Consider the following 15,759-nt stretch of genomic DNA (forward strand, 5'->3'; position numbering starts at 1 on the left):
ATGAAGCTGCATTTCAGCATCGCCGCCGCCGAGGAGCTGCGGGAGAAGGGCGGGGGGCGCTACGTGGTGGGCGCGGGTTGGGGAGTGGGTGGCGGGGTCTGGCGGGGCTGTGCGCTGCTCTGACGGCGGTGTGCTTGCAGCTGTACTCGGTGTGTCTGGAGGGCTTCCTGCTCGGCAAGGCGCGGTACAGCCAGCTCCGCCGCTGGGACGCGCAGGTGAGGGCCGGCCGGGGGGGGGGCAGGGCCGGGGGCACCCCGGAAAGCCTGGGAGGGGGCAGCCCGCTGGGTGCGGGCGGCCGTCGGGCCCCGCAGCCGGGCCGGGCTCCTGTGACGGCCGTGGAGCTGGAGGGGCTCTCCCGGCCCTCACAGGCCTAATGCGGGGCGGGGGCAGCGAGCCGTGCCTGCCCAGATCCGCGTTATCAAAGCCTGGCTTTGCGCTGGCACCGGGGGGGGGGGGGTGGGGGGGGTGCTCCTGGTCCCAGCCCTTGCCCTCGCACCCTGCCCGGTTTCCCCCCTGCCCCAGTGCAGTGCTGTTGGAGGGGCAGAGCTGCTGCTTGGGGGTCACCCTTGTCTGTGGGGTGGAATCCAGCAGCAGCTGAGAGGCAAAGCCAAAAAACGGCCACGAGATGTGGCAGTGGCTGTGTGAGAAATACTGGCCAAGCAGCAGCTGTAGGCTCCCAAGTCCCTTTTACCCTTGGCCTCTGTCAGAGGTGCAACTGCTTTGCTGTGGTCTCTAATCCTCCGAGCAACTCCAGAAAAGTGTATAGAGGTCAGGCAAATGGCACAGCCAGTTACAGGGGGCTTTTGGCAAGACAGGGGTTATCCAAGTGTTGGATCCTTTGGCCCAAATTGCCTAAACACATACTTCAGGAATGACCCTTTCCACACAGGCAATTAATTACTAGGCAATTACAAATCAGCTGGAACACAGGGCTGGAGTATTCCAAGAAATGGTGGATGATAAGAAATGATAATGCATGGTCCCAGCTAACTGAGGTGGATTATTTCAGGGTGAACCCACTTGTCTATCTCTATCTCTGCTTTTGGGTTTTTTTTTTTTTTCCCAACTTGCCTCTGTCCCTTTCCCCTCTATCTTTACTCTGGTTTTCTTAGGAAATGGGAGCATGTGACATTGAGCTTTTGTGTGGTGGCAGGGTGGTTACGGGCTTTCTCGTCACTACCCTGATCTTTCTGGCCTCTGCCAGTCCTTGGGTCCAAGCAAAATATCTCATGGTTCTTCTGCTAGTCTAGATGCATCTGTTACCCCAGTTGAGCAGCCTTCATCTGCCTTGACAACCATGTTTTAGCACCCTGTTTGATAAGTACTTCTTGTGGTAGTGGGTTTGGTGGCTGCCAAAATAAGGAGCATCTTTCTTGCTGTGCTCTCTCTTGCAGTGATGGAACCACTCCAGAAGAGTTTTTCAGGCAGGTAACCCCTGATACGGATCAGTCCATCTCCCAATTTTGTGTGTCTGCATAAGCAGTTGATGTAGCACAGCTAAAAGGCAGCTGAGTCAGCAGCAGGGCTGCCATGGGAAGCAGTGTTTGCTGAGGTCTGCTCTTGTGCCCCAGCTCTGTGATTCTTTTCCCTGTAGAAGCTCACACAGTAATATTTTGCTTTAGTTAATGGAGCATTTTGGATAACGTGTGAACTAACAAACTGGCTTATGCATGTGGTTGTTTTTTCTTTAAGGCTTACTCTTTCTTGCTCAAGAGGTTTTAACTTCATTAATGCTCAGCAAAGTCTCTAATTTCTCTGCATCCTCTGTAACACGCAGTTTGCCTCTTGCTGGGTTTTACAACTCATTAGCTGATTTTTATTTTTAATTCCTTCATTTCTATTCTTGGTAGCTGCCATACTTGGTCTTGAAGTTTACAACTACACTCCTGTCCTTTAATTGTCTTCCCTATACTTCTGTGAAGTTACTCATTTATAATTATTGTATCCTATTCTGCTTATTTACTTGAAGTACTGTGTTAGACTCTTAGAAAAATGCACATGCACAAGAAGCCTTAAACTCCAGGATACAGTCATTTCACCAGATTGCATGTGATAGATGCAGGATGTGAATTAGAAATGTTTCCTTTGTGGACATATTTCTGTGTGATTATACTTGATGGTATTTCTTGAACATTGCTCTGGAGGATCTGGCTTTGGTCTCTGTTGGATGTGATGCAGGACTAGTTGTGCCTCTGATCTCCTTCAGGGTAGCTGTTTCCAAAGCACTGCTATTTGACCTCTACAAGCTCCTCTCCTAACTTGTGATACAAAATTGGGACCCAATTTTCAGTCGTGATGCTGTGCCTTACCTGATCCTCTTCTCCTGCTGTGCAGTTTCCTGCTCTTTGTATTCCAAGAGTGCTTCTGTTGTCTGATACTCCCCAACTCAGTTCCTAGCTGTCTCCTAGAGCAGTTGTTCGCTACAAAAGGACTGTCCGAAGGGAGCAGCTGCTGAGAAGCTGGTCACAGGCAGCAGGACAGTATGTGAGGTTTTGGATACAGTGTTGAATGGGGAGGTGCACACATACTACTGAGCAATGTTTCCTTACCCCTAGGTGCCTTACCTCCAAACTCACAGCTTTAAACTGAGCATCCAAGGCAAATGGTATAGAGAGAGGTGTGAACAACCATGAGTGATATCTTAAAAGAGATTTTGCTTAGAAGAATAATAGAATGGCCTGGGTTGGAAGGGACCCCAAGGATTATAGACCTCCAACCCCCCTGTCACAGGCAGGGACACCAACCTCCAGCCTGGATCTACACAAGGTTGCCCAGGGCCCCATCCAACCTGGCCTTGAACACCTCCAGGGACCGGGAATCTACTACTTCTCTGGGCAGCCTGTTCCAGCACCTCGCCACTCTCTGTAAAAAACCTTCCCCCTAATATCTAATCTAAACCTTCCCTCCTTTAGCTTTAGTCCATTCTCCCTTGTCCTGCCATTATCTGCTCTTTTAAAAAGTCAAATCCCCTCCTGCCTATAAGCTCCCTTCAGGTACTGGAAGGCTGCAATGAGGTCCCCCCGCAGCCTTCTCTTCTCCAAGCCGAACAAGCCCAGCTCCCCCAGCCTCTCTTTGTAGGGGAGGTGGTTAGGCAAGCCTGGCAGAAATGCTGAGGAGAGCAGTGTAGCTTCAGCCCTCCTCCTCTTGTGAAGATGGGCACTTGGCTGTGGATTGCTAGAAAGAGCCTGTCTTAATCTGAGGATTTACTCAACCTTCCTCTGGGAGATGGGGCTTTGTATTGTCTGTAAGAGGCTCCAGAGGTGTTCTACCTTCTCCTTTTTTTCCTTTCTTTTAATTACCCCATGAGTTGTGGGAAATCCAGTTTTCATTCCCTCTTCTGTCTGGAGTATTTAGGTATTAAATATTAGCAGTAGGAAGGACCAGTTTCCCTTTGTTCAGGATGAAGCCCATACCCATTGGGCAGCATTTCTCACTGTCTGCACTTGCAGGACTAAGACTTGTGTAGCCATTCTCCACAAATAACTGCAAACAGCTTCAGCAGGAGCATCCATGGCAGGTGGATGTGTGTTTTAAAGATCTAGGTTTACACAAGGACAGCTGTGCAGTGCTCTGTCCTGTAGCAGCATTCTCTGGCATTACTTCTGTGGGGACTACATGCTGACCAGGACCCCCCTAATAAAGATGTGGGTCTTTACGCTGCTCACAAGTTCTTGCAAGAGAGCATTACCTCTCCACAAGTGACAGGTCTTTTAGAGTGGGGATTGAGATCACCTGGACAGTGATTTGTGCACTAAGAATGTTGCTGATACCTTAAACCAAACAGTTGCTAAAGGCACAGACTCTCCTTGGTCCCCACCTTTGTGATGTTTGTATTTGGCTTTTCAGTTTGGCAGCTGCTTAGTGCATCCCCTCTCCAAACAAACATAATAACAACAAACCTGTGTTCTCTTGTAGGGCTGACAAGCACACATTGTGTCTTGCAGTTGTTGGAGTATTCCTTGTGTACTTCTAGGTAGGGGGAAAATAGGAAGTGTCCTCTGTAGGGCTGAGAGTGAAATGTAACACTGATGGATTCTGGTTGTAATTCTGGTTTCTACTGAGCCAGGTAACAGCATCTGTGGTTGGTACAAATCGCTGTTGGAAACACTGAATAAAACAATTTGTGAAAAGGAATCAGATATAGAAAATAGGTTTCTTTAAACTTCATTTAGCCAGTCGTAAACCACAGCAGCCTCATACCTTTGACTGCTCGGACAGTTTGTGTGGACAGATAAATTTTTACATGAAATGTATTTAAGAATTTTAAAAATTTTGAATGGTGTCTCCTTTTTTTTAAAAATATTTAATCAGGTAACTGAGAAGGAAATGCCCAGAGGCCTGTTCATACTGTATAGAATCTATACATAATAGCTTTATAGTTACAATGCTGCTCTATTTTTTCCAGGTTGGCAGTTTTGTTTCTAGTGCTCTGTCTGACTTTTGGCATCTGTACACCTATGATGGAGCATGGCCCTGGGTGAAATAGCTTGTCTAGACAGCATTGGCAGGACCTGACACCAAAAAGCAAACCTATGGGATTAGACTAAGTAGGAGATGATTAATTCTGGTCGTCTACACTTCAAAACTGATGATGTCTCCTGTGGAAGTGGAGAGTACTTATTGGAGAAAGATGAGAAAGAAACAGTACTAGCTATGGCATGTGTCTTTACTCCCCTTTTTGGAGACATTAGCTCTTAGAACTTAAAACTCATATTTAAGGAAGCTGTTCTGTCTCGGCCTGTAGCTCTTTTAGGTGGAAATTTTGGAGGAAGGACAAGTAGCTCTTCCACCAGGTTGGCACATCCTGTCTGGGCTTCCAGCAAAGTCAGATTTAAGCCTGGTTTTGTAATCCAGTCTCCTGTGGGCTTCCCTGCCTCTTGAGTTGGGGACCTGGAAGTGGAGCTGTACCCCTCAGTGAGTGAGGCAGGGCAGAATAGGTCCAGGTGGCTGCTGTGGTGCTGACAGGAGCTGCACACAGTGTCTGCAAAGAGGCTGGCATGCAGAGAGGTCAAAGGGTGAGGGCCCTCTCCTTCCTTGGACAGCTTGTGAAGCAGGATGGTTGGAAGTAGATGTCTGGTCCAGCCAAGAGAAAAATACCAGTGCACAGGCCAGTCTGGCTGGAGGCTGAGATGTCTGTACTCTGTTGAGTGTCTTTACATTGCAGAAACAAACCCAAAGCCTTGATGAATAAAATGGTCAGAGGCAGATTTTGTGTAGGGGACCTGTATCCTGTGGGGGTGTTGACCTGGCAGAGCAGCAGGCAGTTGGCACCTTGCACCACCAGGTACAGTGTTGATGACTTGCATTTAAAATACAGCCTAGTTCAAGGACTTGAACACTTGGCTAGTTTTGTTGTGTTAGACTGAAGTTTCATGCTAGTGGCTGATAGTCTGGTGGACTTTCAACACTGTATGCAAATATACACTTAAAGTTTATGGGCATTTTTTAGTAATTCTTTGAGATGGGAAAGTGTAATCAGCTGGGAGAAGCTTCTCTTATGTATCCCAAATCCAGAGGAAATACAATTGCATTTCAAGGAACTTACCAAGCAGTCGGTACTGAGATGAATTAAGTATTTTTGGAGTACACCAGAGTGTCTGCTTGTGCAAGCTGATGATAAGTGTTGTGTAGGTGAGGCATGGCCTGAACACAGAGGGAGGACAGCGGATGGACCTTCTTGTTAGTGTGGCTCTGGCTTTCTGAGTTCTGGCAGGTTTTTTTGCTGTATCTCCTCAGTTTGCCTGCCTGTAGAGCAGAGATAATGTTTTTTTTCTTCCCTGGGGGAAGATCACATACGTGAAGGGACTTTGAAGATAAAAAGCACTCCAAACTAGCCATTACTGTTAGCTTTACACAAAAGGAGAGCATGTAGTGTTATCAAATTCTTCTGTGCTGTGTGTCTGATTCACATGTATCTGAGAATCAAGAACTCAGAAACAGTAGTGTGTTGCCAGTGTAGGGACAGTGGAGCTGTGAGGGGATGCCTCCCACCTGCTTTCAGCCAACAGTCAGGAAAATGTATTGATAATTCTTGCAGTAGTAATAGGTTGGGGTTTTTCTTCAAGCTTCAGCTGCTGGAGTCATGTGAAAGGCTTGGGCAGCTGCAGCTGGAGGGAAAGTGTCATCCTTCACAGGACTTAGTGACATTAATTGCCAAGTTGAATACTAGTGGTGAAAACTTCATCAGTAGCAATGTCTCAACATGCTATAGGAGTCTCACTTTACTGATCACACGCCATAGTCTTTTGATTCAGGTGAAGGAATGTTTCCAGACAAACTCACTGCATTTTGCTGTGTTTACTAATGTGTGTACTGGGAAGGTAAACATAGCTCATCCTTCTCTTGAGAACTTGCTTGTAGCAGAGAATTTTTACAATTCTAGGTGACCAGTTAGTGCCCAAACCTATACTGGAACTATCTTGTGCTATTGTAAGGTAATTGTGGTTTTCTAGTCCTTGGAGATCTGTTTATAAATGAGATAGGTTTTATACACAGACATTATTCCTTTACAAGCCAGCTAACATAGCTGAAGGAAGAATCAAGCTTTCAAACACTTTGTGTTCCTGAAAGATTCTCTGCTTTTTGTTGGGTGTGGGTTTTGTTTTGTTTCTCTGTGGTGTTTTTTTTCTTCTAACAATCTTAAATGATCTGATAAAAGATATTACCTCTCTTGGACAAAATAATAAAAGTCTCTAGGGTACTACAAGTCAACATAGACATTATCAGGTCTTAAAAAGTTCTATGGGTACAGATCAAAGAAATCCTGTCAGGATGTATTTAGGCAGAGGAGACGTCTGTCCATGAGGTGTATGAGACCTAGCTGATAAGGTTAATCCAATGCTACTCTTCTGACTTGGAGTAGGAGCTCAGGAGTGGTAAGTGTAAAAATGAGAAACTCTTCCAAAGAGGTTGCTCATTTGGGCTGTCTTCTGGTGTCTGTCCAGACAAAGGTTTTGCTCTTGGTGTGGGCCATGATGATAATCAGGGAGGTGCTGGGTGGGTATCCCCATACCCTCAGCAGGCCATCACATTGTCTTGTCAAAATGAGACAGCACTGGAAGCTCCTTGGACGCTATGAATACTTCTTCACTTCACTAATGCAGAGCTTTACCTTGGCTGTTTTGCAGCTGAGGCAGCTTTTTGGGAGTGCTGTGCCTTCTTTCCCTCCAAAGTTTTACCTGTCAATGACCAAGTCGATGGCAGATGAGAGACGGTCTCAGCTGGAGCAGTACCTTCAGAATGGTAAGCTTGGCTATAAAAACATGATCTGCTATCAGAAGAAGGGCTTGAACCTTTAAGGATGTGCTCACTGTTCTAACAGTAGAGTGCTTTACTTTCTGCACTGAGCTGAGTGACTAAAAGGCTAGGGCTAAGTGTGGCAGCCTTGTCCATTAATTCACTGGCTGTAGAACATCAACGTATCACATATCTATCTTCTGGAGAGGCTGCAGACTTCCCAAAATGTGAGGGTGGGTGCAGTTTCACACTAAAACCATCTTGTCCTTCTGGTGGCAGCCTGTGGTTTGGCTGTCCTCTGTTCTTGTGGATCAGTGAGCTGAGCCACTCATCCCAGTTTCACAACTGCCAGAGCTAACATGGGGTTGGGTGTGAGAACTCATGGCTGGTGGGTAAAAGGCAGAAAAGACAGCCACTTGGACTGGTAGAAGTGTAATATGGAACTGGACTAGGTATAAACCTCTTCCCTTGAAGGGTTTCCAGGCAGACTTGTGAGAATTATAACAAGATAAGAGTTTGTAGAAAAACTAAATCTCAGGTGCAATGTGTTGTGCTATAAACCAGGTCTGTGAGTTCCTCAGAATGCATCTTGTGAGCTTCACACAAGACAAGAAATAATAATAATAAAGAATAAACACAAAAACCCCAAAACTCATCTCAACTACCCAAAAAGAAGGGTGTGTAAGGGGATGAGCTAAGAATTTGTGTAGCCTCTGGCTTCAATACTTTGTGCCAAAATTTACAAAGCAGACCCAAGATTAGTCTTTAAAATCTTACTTGGAGATTTTGTCTTTCTCACTTGAGTTTTCAACAGTTCCCTTCAGAGCTCCTGGCCATGAATAACCATGGATTTATGTGGCCAAGAACTTTGCCTTGCTTTAGGATAATAGCAACACTTACATGTATTTTGCAGCATTCATGGCTTCAGTGAGTTAACAGGCTTGTAAAGGTACCTGTACTGATACTGAAGGATAAGTAAAGCAGCACTAATAGTTTAACCAGTAGTCATGCTGAATGCATCTTGTTTTTACATGCCAGCAATGTCATCTTTTGACTGTTTGATGTCCCCCATCCCTGTTTTCCTCTTGTTTTTCAGTTACTTTGGATTCAAATATTACCAATAGTGATGCCTTCATAGGGTTTTTCCGAAAGCTACAGCAGGTAAGTTTTGCATTTTTCAGCCAAATAGTTTGTTTATATGAAAGACTTGAAACATTATCCTACCTCCTGAGTTCAAGGCTTCCTTTACTATCTTCCTCTCCTTGTGTTCTTAGCATATTGGTCTGTCTTGTAAAGCAGCAAGTTCGGATGACAGAGTGCTCTCTGTGAAGCCTGGGTGGCAATAATAATAGTATTGCTATTGTTTTGTCCATGTACAGACTTGTTCCTCACAGGGAAAGAACTATTTGCTTTGTTTTTATATCCTGTGGTGTATCTGATGAATCCTTTGCCTCTAAACAGTTCCCAGAAGAGTCTTTGTGAGAGCTCAATAGGAGGATTACACACATTCTTGGATTTTGCAACTGTAAATGCTTTTTGGTAGTGTCAGTGCTTTGGGGTGATAAGTGTATTGATGACTGCTGTGGAAATGTCACGTTCTCTTAGCTTCCAACTGTAGTGATGGGTAGAATCTGGCACGTGTTTGGGTTGTTGCAACCTAGATGACTTTTGAAATCCATGATGCATGTGATCTTTCTTTGGCAGGGATGGGCAGCTGGAGGAAGAGAGTAGGAGGGGAGAAGAGAAAATAATCATCTAATTCTACAAGCATATCTACTATCTGCTGTAATGCTAACTCTGTCATAAATGTAAAATCAGAAGACAGTCATAACTCCTGAAGGACTCCTAGGTGTGTTTATCTGTTTTTGCAAATGGTTGGAAACTCTGTCCATGCTGCCTGGATGCAGACTGACTTCAACCAGACAGCTGATGAGTTCAGTTAGCATGATGCAGAGCTGGAAGTAATGAGCACTCCTAAGGAACAGGGTATTTGTTTTCTGCTTAGTCCTGGCCTAGTGTAGCACCCGGTCCTTGAATTTACTTGGAGTCCAGATAGTTCTTGCTTGTGTCTGACTACTGCAAGGTGCCATATGTCCCTTACCTCCTCTCCAGCTGCTGTGGTTCTTATGAGGACAGCAGTGGGTTGCTGTGCTGCTGGTGCTGCTGTAAGCATGCTTGCAGAGAGGGGAAGCTGTGAAGGACCAAGCAAGAGTTTTGTGACTTGAGAGGTCTCTGCTTGTGTGTGATTAAGGTACGTAAGGGGAGTTCAGAAGGGCTGCAGAAAGTAGTGTGAAGAAGTGCTCCTAATAAATGCTGGGAAGGTTTTTCCTATGTACTTTGTAACTAAAAGGATAGGGGTTTTTTTTACAGTCTCTAAATTCAGACCTAGTGAAGTGCTCAAGATAGTTGAATGGAAAGCCCCTTTCTGATTAGGGATTTCTTTTGTGAGAAACAGTCTCTCTTTATTTCTGATCCAATGCCTGTTATAGCCTTAAAGACAACTCTTGGCAATTACTGCTGAGTCTTAATTAGTCTTGATTAGACTGATAACAGGTCTACTAAATAAAGTTAAATTAATCAGGAATGCCTATAACTTGCCCTCGAATGCCATGACCTGACTTTCTGACAAAGTTCTGCAGGAAATAACTCTGCAAAATGCCTGTTTGAAATGTTTAAAGATTTCTTTTGGTATGCTATTATTGTGGATTTCTTTTAACATACCAGCAGAAGTGATGTACATTTAGGTTTTTCTTTACTGCAGGCCCTTTTGGTGAAGAGGGTTCACTTGATAAGTACATTACATATTGCTTACTTGATTTAAGGTTATGGATGTATGTGTGTGTGCTTATTAAGGCGTGTGATGACTGTGCTGCCAAAAGCAGTCAATTATTTTGTAGAATTCAAGGTAGGCACTGAATTAGACCTTAAATGTTAGTGCAAGGTCAGTGCATTCTCTGGACATAAAATGAACCCAAATTTCTGTTCCACAATACAATGGATTTTCATACATGATGTTTAAGCTTCCTGCTTGGCAAAGATAGTAGTTCTCCAGCCTTTTTATTCATAATGGTTGTGCTTACATAAATTACTGCTTCATAATACAAATAGTAGTAGTGCTTTACGTATTCTTTCATTATGGTAAAGAACAAACTCCTATGAGATCAAATAACTGAAAGAGAGGAGTGCATCCACTGTCATTAGCTGTGCACAGTGCCTTCAAGTGGCGTAACTGACAGCTGAATAAGTATTCATTTTGGTTATTAAAAAGTCTTACTCAACAAACTGGCTTTGTGCATGTGCCTGTATTATTGCGAGGTGTTTTATGGCAGAGTGACAAAATTTCTGTAACAGCCTTGAAAGATCAGGAGTGAAGTTCATCTTTAAAGCAGCTCTGTACTGTTCTTTCCTTGCCCATTGTTGAAGATGTGTAGGCAGCACTTAGCATCCTACATGCTGCTCAGGAGTGAAAGCAGGGCTTCAGCGTTACTGCTACTTGGTGTAAAGACCAGGCATCCCCCCAAACTTCCTTGTTTGTATTATGTTGCAAGGATGAGTAATGAATGATTCAAGAATAAAACATCATTAACATGATGAAATAGCATGCTCCTTTTTAGTCAGTGACATGGACTGGCTTTGACTAGTCAGCATTGGCTACCTGAAACAACTTGGTGCACACCTATATGAGCAATGTGCCTTCTAATGTAGAAGTGGCAGGGGGGCTGCACTGCAAGAGGTGATGAACAGGAAGCAGTCAGACATTTTTCTGCCACCACAGCTATTTATTGAGCACAGATCTGTCTGCAGGGAAAGCCAGTGCAGTTTCTATAATGGAAACTTCTAGTTTGAATAGAAGAAGATAGGAATCCAGAGGTGAATGAGATCTTGTGGTTAGGGTTTTTTTTTCCCCCTAAAAGTTATACTACTGACTATTTTCACCCTCGTTTGTATTTTTCACTGAGACTCAAGACTATAACTGTCCTCAGGTAGTCTGCTAGTAGTTGCTTCATTTTCTTGGCTTGTCTTAAAAACAGCATTATTCAATCTTCAAGCTGAAGATATTTGTATATGCCACTGACTAAACTATAAGATGCAAAGGAAAAATCAAACTCAAATTAAGACTCTTTTGGTCCATGTTTTGCCTCTGAATGGGATTGTGAAGGTTGTGCCTGCACTCCTTGGAGTGGGAGTGCTGTGCAAGAACCATGGCTTTACTGCAGCTGCCTGACAGTGGTGAACATGACTTATCTGTATCAGCACTCAGCATCACACTGACCAGTTATATCCCCCTGATCATATCTAACAGGGCAAACATTTCAAGTCGGGGCAAGCCCATGCAGGTTAGCTTTGCTTTCCAGGCCCCTGGTTTTGCCCAGCATCCCCTTTACCTGTTGCATAGGTTGTTATGGTTTGATCCTTGTAGAAGGTGTGCTCTGGCTAACCTAATCTCATGGGAGAAGTTGTCAGGGGACAGCAGAGCTCCTAACACATTGGGAAGCAGCTTGGCACCATGGATGCTTTGCTTAAAGTGAACACTGCTGAAGTATTTATCAACACTGTTGTGTAGAAGAGTTCAACAACCTCACCCATAACCTCCTTACCACTCTACTCTTCCAAACCCTGCAAACTTGGCCAGTGACCAAGCAGAGACTGTTGCAGCTGTGCTGTGGCTTCTTTTTCATCAGGGGAAAAAGGCAGTATGAGCAGGCACATACAGTCCTATCAGTCTAATTTTAATGCAGCTCCTCTATATCCTTGAATGTAGTCTGAAATCATGGTGTGTCTCTGTATTATCCTGCGTTATATCAAGGACTGAACTGTGCTTTAAGTTACTGGGACAGGCAAGTGGGGAGTTGGCAGCAATTCTAGGTGTTTCAGGAGATTTTACCCCAGGTAATAGTGGCGACGTTAAGGGAAGATTCAAGTAAGTGATATTCAGGGGTACAAGGGACACAATTCTAGTTACATGGCATGTTCCTTGAATGGAAAAGTAGGAAGCATGAGCAGTACTGCTAGCATGTGCTGCTGACAAAACACAGGTGTGTTTAATGTCGGTGCCTGTTTTGAATAGATGAGACAATGACTGTGCTGCTTTTACCAAAACTAAACTAGCAGCTTGGGAGAACATCTGAACCTTTCTGACTCACTGGTGCCAATTTCTTTTAAAAGTATTTTTCCATCCATTTTGGAAGTGGTTGGGATTGTCATGTGCAGCCACTGTATAGATTATTGCTAACACTGATAAATGTTCTTTCCTTTGTATTTGTATTAAACTTATGCTGGGTTCTCTTGTATTGTTTTAGGGACTGTCTGTATCTGTATTTCTTCACTTAACACTGTATTCTCCTGCTTACAGAATGCACTGTTTCCTCCTTTTGTTTTTATGTAAGTAATTTTTTTTTTTTGTCTCAACAATACTTTGCTTATAATAGGTGAAACACAAATATTTATAACACTGAACAATGCATGGAGTTTCTGGCATGGACAGCTCTGCTTTCTGGGGCAAAACCACGTGATTAAATGGGGAGGCAGGAGAAGTCCCCAAACCCAACAGTTCAAGATAATTCGTATTGTTTGCCATGTTGTTGCTGTGTTGAGAGAAGAGTAATTGGAAGTTGTAGGCAAGGAAGTGCAGCATTTGTCTCTGAGACCATGAACAGAAGCTGTGCCTGTAGTTCAGCAGAGTCAAGTAAGAGAAATTAAAACAGTCTTTAAGACAACTCTGGAAACCACCAGTTTAAGAATTAAACTGATACTTAATGTGACCATTCCAGATGGGACTGGGATGCTCTTTAACGCATCCTTTCTTGTAGATCCGATCCTCAAATTAATCAGCTTACTAGTATGTTGCAGAGTGTTCTTGAACTCAAACTGCTTGGGAGTAGGTGAAATTCTGGGTCATGCTTCTTTCCTGCCCCTCATGATTGCTGAGTAGTTAGGTGGCAAATAGGATATGGGGCTGTGAGGTGTGACTCCCTTTGAATGGCAGAAGGGTAGAGCGACCTTTGTGTCTCTGACCCTGGGCTGCCATGGTGGGTGAGGTGGCCTGTACCCAGGCTGTGAAAGCTGCAGGAGCAGCAGCCAGGATCTGGTAGAAGTAGATGCACATCTTTTCCCTGTGGGAGCTGCAGTATTAGCAGCCCACTCCTAGAAGCGCTTCCTGCAGCGTGTGAGCCTTCACACACTGAGGACTTCAGACAGGGCATTGGCTAATGCCTTGAAGAGGTTCTCTTGTTCTTTAACATGTGCAAACATGTGTAGGCATGTAGCTAGGTGCAATATTGGATGTCAAGGAAATCTGTGGGAAGTCTGTTTAAATAAAGATTGTTTTGGTTTGGTTTTCCTCAAGACCGTTTTCCCCACATATCATTCTACAGACTTTTGACAATGTTTTCTTAATTTTTAGATGTTGTGGAAGAAAACACTTTTTGTTTGCATTTGATCTTACCTTGAAATAACTCTTAAACCATATTTACTGGAAAATGTGGTCTGTCTTACCCCAAAAATGTTACTGAGCTGAATTAATAGGAGTCATACATCCTAGCATGTTCTCCAGGGTACCCAGAGAGGAGTGATGTAGCACGCAGCATAAATGTCAGCCTAGCCACCCTTTCTTGCTGATGTTAAGTCAGGTGATGCTCTTATATACAGGCACCATGAATATTCTGCAGCAAGGTACTGAGAGTGCTTGAAACCTCAAAGCTCCCAGGGAGTCTCACGTAGCTTCCACCAGGTTAACAAAGATGAAAAGAATTTAAAATTTAAAGTTGCATGCAGTATGTACAACTACAGCATTTTCTTGCACTGTGAATTTCAAGGGAAATACTATACCTCTTTCTGATAAAAATGCCAGAAGGACCACTGCCATCCTCTGATACAGGGCAGGCAACAGGAAGAGGAGTTGTGATGAGATTTTGCCACCTCATCTAGATGCATCCCTAAGGGAGTTCTTAAACCACTCTCCATCCTCTTGAAACAAGTAACTGACATGCATAGCCAGACATGGGGCTTCCTGAGCTTGAGCTTAAGAACAACAAGTTCTTGGTATAAAACTAGTGGAGAACACCCCATTCCTGTGTGCTACCTCACTGCTAGAAAGGTATGCTTTACTTACAGTTTGACTGTGTCATCTCACAGCCAATGGATTTGGCTTCTGTACTTTCCAGATTGCAAATCACCACTTCGTTATGTCTAGAAACAAGACAGTTCTCTGAGCTCACTTACTTGAGATCTATTTTCTCATGACCTAAATGCTTTCAGGTTTCTTGGTGGTTTTGAACCGTGAGCACTGGTGCTGCACAGTATTCCAGTAGCAGTGGTTCTGGTATACTGAGATACCATAGCTTCATTATTCTCACTGGAGGTTTTTCTATTTATAGGTACAGGGATGCATTTTTTCCTTTTGGCAAGATTATGGCTTTGAATATTCATGTACAGCTGTTTATCCACCTCTTTGGGGGTTTTTTTGAGTCTCTACTTCTAGGACAGAGACTGCATCGTTCCTACAGACACTGAGACAGACCTAGGTAACCTCTGCTCATCTTAACATCAAACTGACCCTCTAATTTTGCATTATCTTCCCACAGCTGTTCTGCTTATTTTTTATCTTCTGCAAGCTTTAACAGTAATTCTAGTAGTTTACTGTTGAGTAAACAGTAATCTCAATTGTTTATTTTATTGAGTAAATAGGGAAATGGAGCATCAACATCTTCGGAAGGACTCCAGCAATATGGAAAGCAATACAACTATGTTCTGTTTCTACCTTACAGGATACATTTAAGATCCAAACCCAGAGAGCTTTTTTGGATGTTTACCTCGCTGATGGCAGCAACCTTAGACTTGATATCCAGACATCAGACACTGCAGAAAGAATATTAGAGGTAATGGTTTTCTAGAATTGTGTTGAAATTTTCCATTTGCAAGACGCGGGCAAAAGTGAAGAAAATTTCAGTCAAGAAAGGATAAACCTCCCCATTTTTAAGACACACAAGAGTGTCTTCTGTAGTCTTTAATGGGTTTACTGTACTAGGGTGAGAGGGGTGGGAGACATTACTGAATTTGCAGATGAACTTTTTTGGGTCTTATATTTGCTCATAATTTACCTCTTCTTATTATGTACCTTCTGCTTCTATGGCATATGGCTGTTGAGTTCAGGTTTCCTTAATATATGATAGAATCAGAAAGTATACACTCTTCTTTATGGGGACTCCTCCCTCTGGTTTAGCATAGTGTGGGTGAAAGTGCTTGAACACTGTAGTCAGAAACTGTGCCCTTGTCATGGCCCACGCCTTAGCTGGTGCAGTGCTGTTAACACATGCTGTGCAAGTGATATGGTTTGGGTTTTTTCCCCTGTATGCTGCTGCTTTGCTTGTTTAGTGTCCCCTGATGTTTGCAGCATTGGCGCAGTTCGAGCACTGTGGCTCTGATGTCAGTAACAGCTGGTGTAATACATACAGTAAACAATTGCTAGTTACGTTTTGAAACCAGTAGCAACCAAGTGTTGTTTACACAACTGGCTGGCTTGTT

The 15,759-nt window shown here is 43.9% G+C and overlaps 1 protein-coding gene across 1 annotated transcript in view; it reads left to right on the forward strand.

Moving 5' to 3' along the window:
* The window catches only part of SNX31 (sorting nexin 31), a gene marked incomplete at its 5' end in the record, with an annotated part of 29,915 nt that continues 14,156 nt past the window's right edge, over window positions 1–15,759 (forward strand). Inside the window, 5 exons of the mRNA XM_084279880.1 lie at window positions 1–66; window positions 141–215; window positions 7,128–7,242; window positions 8,333–8,397; window positions 15,003–15,113. Coding sequence (XP_084136006.1) covers window positions 1–66; window positions 141–215; window positions 7,128–7,242; window positions 8,333–8,397; window positions 15,003–15,113 — 432 coding nt within the window. The remainder of the gene's footprint in view (window positions 67–140; window positions 216–7,127; window positions 7,243–8,332; window positions 8,398–15,002; window positions 15,114–15,759) is intronic.

This window comes from Gallinula chloropus (genome assembly GCF_964237585.1).
Source record: "Gallinula chloropus genome assembly, chromosome: 2".
NCBI lineage: Eukaryota > Metazoa > Chordata > Aves > Gruiformes > Rallidae > Gallinula > Gallinula chloropus.